This window comes from Typha latifolia, chromosome 4, assembly GCF_019914945.1.
Source record: "Typha latifolia isolate L0001 chromosome 4, TyphaL0001v2, whole genome shotgun sequence".
In the NCBI taxonomy this organism is placed as follows: Eukaryota; Viridiplantae; Streptophyta; class Magnoliopsida; order Poales; family Typhaceae; genus Typha; species Typha latifolia.
Genome location: NC_133089.1, coordinates 5,908,317 through 5,910,314, shown reverse-complemented (window position 1 = coordinate 5,910,314; position 1,998 = coordinate 5,908,317). Strand labels below are relative to the sequence as shown.

Below are 1,998 nucleotides of genomic sequence, written 5' to 3'. Positions count from 1 at the left end.
TTTTTTTCCCTAACACATTTGACAAGGAGAGACTATCTTTTTTTTTTTTGAAGGTTGAGATAAAATAAGAGAGAAAAAAATTATATATCAAATGTATTTTAGGTTGATTTATGGTGGATATTGTATGTTGGTGCCATATGTGTCTGATTTATTTATGCTCTTTGGCTGGTTGTATAATTAGAACGATTCCAACTCATTTTTCTCACGCCTAAATAGAATATATCTAACATAAATTAAAGAGACAAGCAAAGTTGTATTCTTTTCTTCCAGAATTATAATTCTGTCCATAAATTTCCATAAGCAATAAATCCTCAATCTTTAACCTTGTTACTAATCATCAACAGACTTCTTCTTTTAAACAAATTAAACCTTATACAGACCCTCACCACCCAAATTCGAACCCACCCTCCTCCAAGCTGTAAAGACTAGCCACGTCACCTGGGCTCCACTGCTACATCTCCTAGTCACTTCTCTTTGCTTTAAGTAACCGCAAACTCAGACTCCCTACCCTATTCCCCACTCTGGAAAGCACCAAAAGGGAATAAATAAAATAGAAATAAAAATAGAAATAGACTTTTAAATCCCTCTTCATTCCGATCTCCTCTCTTCCCACACTTCGTCGGCCATGGCGGAAGAGCTCGAAGCTTCGAATCCCCCGGCCGGAGAAAATAACGCCAAGTCGGAGGAGACATCTGGAGAAGTCGCGGCGAAACCTTCTATCGCCTCCGCCTCCGCCTCTGCCTCCGCCGTTGGCTTCTCCCTCAGCATCTGGCCGCCTTCGCAGCGCACCCGCGACGCCGTGATCCGCCGCTTGGTGGAGAACCTGACGTCTTCCACCGTTCTCTCCAAGCGCTACGGGACCGTCCCCGCTGACGAGGCCGAGGAATCCGCACGTGCCATAGAGCAGGAGGCCTTCGCCGCTGCCGCCGCTGGCGTCGTGGATGGTGCCAGCGACAACGTGGACGAAGGGATCGAGATCCTGCACGTGTATTCTAAGGAGATCAGCCGCCGCTTGCTCGATTTCGCGAAATCTAGGGCTTCCGCGTCCTCCGCCGCTTCGTCTTTGGCCGCTGCTTCGTCTTGTGCTCCGTCGGAGGCTGCTGCCGCGGAGGAGGATTCGAATGCCGATACCACCGTGGAAGAAGCCTCTGCCGTTGCATCTGAGTCTCCGACCGTTTGATCTCGCCTCAATCTCGATTTAAACGGATGGATCTTGAGTAGATTTGAAGCCTTTATAAATGTTGCTAGAATTTATCGAGATAAGTCGTCTTCTATAAGTTTAATCTGTGGATTTCTATGATAAAAAATCTTTGCTTATTAAAACCTAATTTATGAGATTTCGCAGCTAGGAATGTCTAGAAGATCTGCTTTGGTTTGTTATTCTATGTCATCGTAGATACTTCAAGATAATGAATGTTGTTTTTCTTAATGTATTAGAGATCTTCTTGTATTCATGCTATGTTATGAGGAATGTTATCTAAGTTCATCAGTGCCTAGTGTTTTTCGGAATAAATGTTGTAAGGTAAGTTGCATGGACTGTAGGTCTGGTACTACATTTGAAGATCTGCACAGGGGAGGGCAGCATAAGCTGAAGTTATTCGAGAATCCAATAGGAAGTGCACACTATTGGCTTAATCAAGAGAGATGCATGTTGTTTGAAGCTAACGAAGCATTGCAAGTGAACCAGAATATTGGTATTTTTGCGCTAGTAATGTAAGAATATCTTAAAAGAAAGTCGATGAGTAATGGCAAGCTTGTGATCATCAAGAAGAAATATTGATTGTCTGAATTCTATTCTGTTTTTGAATTTTCTACCATCTGTTTCTGTCTTTCTTTTGTCTCTTGCTAGTTGCTATCAAGGTGCTGTTGGCCTTACTGCTCCTTTGCCAATTTAGCCAATAAGTTGCCCCTTAGTAATCCATTATTGTCAGAGTGAAGAGACAGATATCATTCATTTTCATAATTGCAAAGAATGTCTACATAGTATACTGGGAGGGA

The 1,998-nt window shown here is 42.9% G+C and overlaps 1 protein-coding gene across 1 annotated transcript; it reads left to right on the top strand.

Moving 5' to 3' along the window:
- Positions 1-517: 517 nt before the first annotated feature.
- On the top strand, positions 518-1,489 carry LOC140787338 (MFP1 attachment factor 1-like). The gene has a single exon (XM_073136208.1). It carries the CDS (start codon positions 626-628, stop codon positions 1,178-1,180), a length of 555 nt encoding a protein of 184 aa, XP_072992309.1. The 5' UTR covers positions 518-625; the 3' UTR covers positions 1,181-1,489.
- The last annotated feature ends 509 nt before the right edge of the window (positions 1,490-1,998 follow it).

What these genes read in the sequence shown, in the direction of transcription:
- LOC140787338 (XM_073136208.1), top strand. Translation starts at nt 626, where the DNA reads ATGGCGGAAGAGCTCGAAGCTTCGAATCCCCCGGCCGGAGAAAATAAC.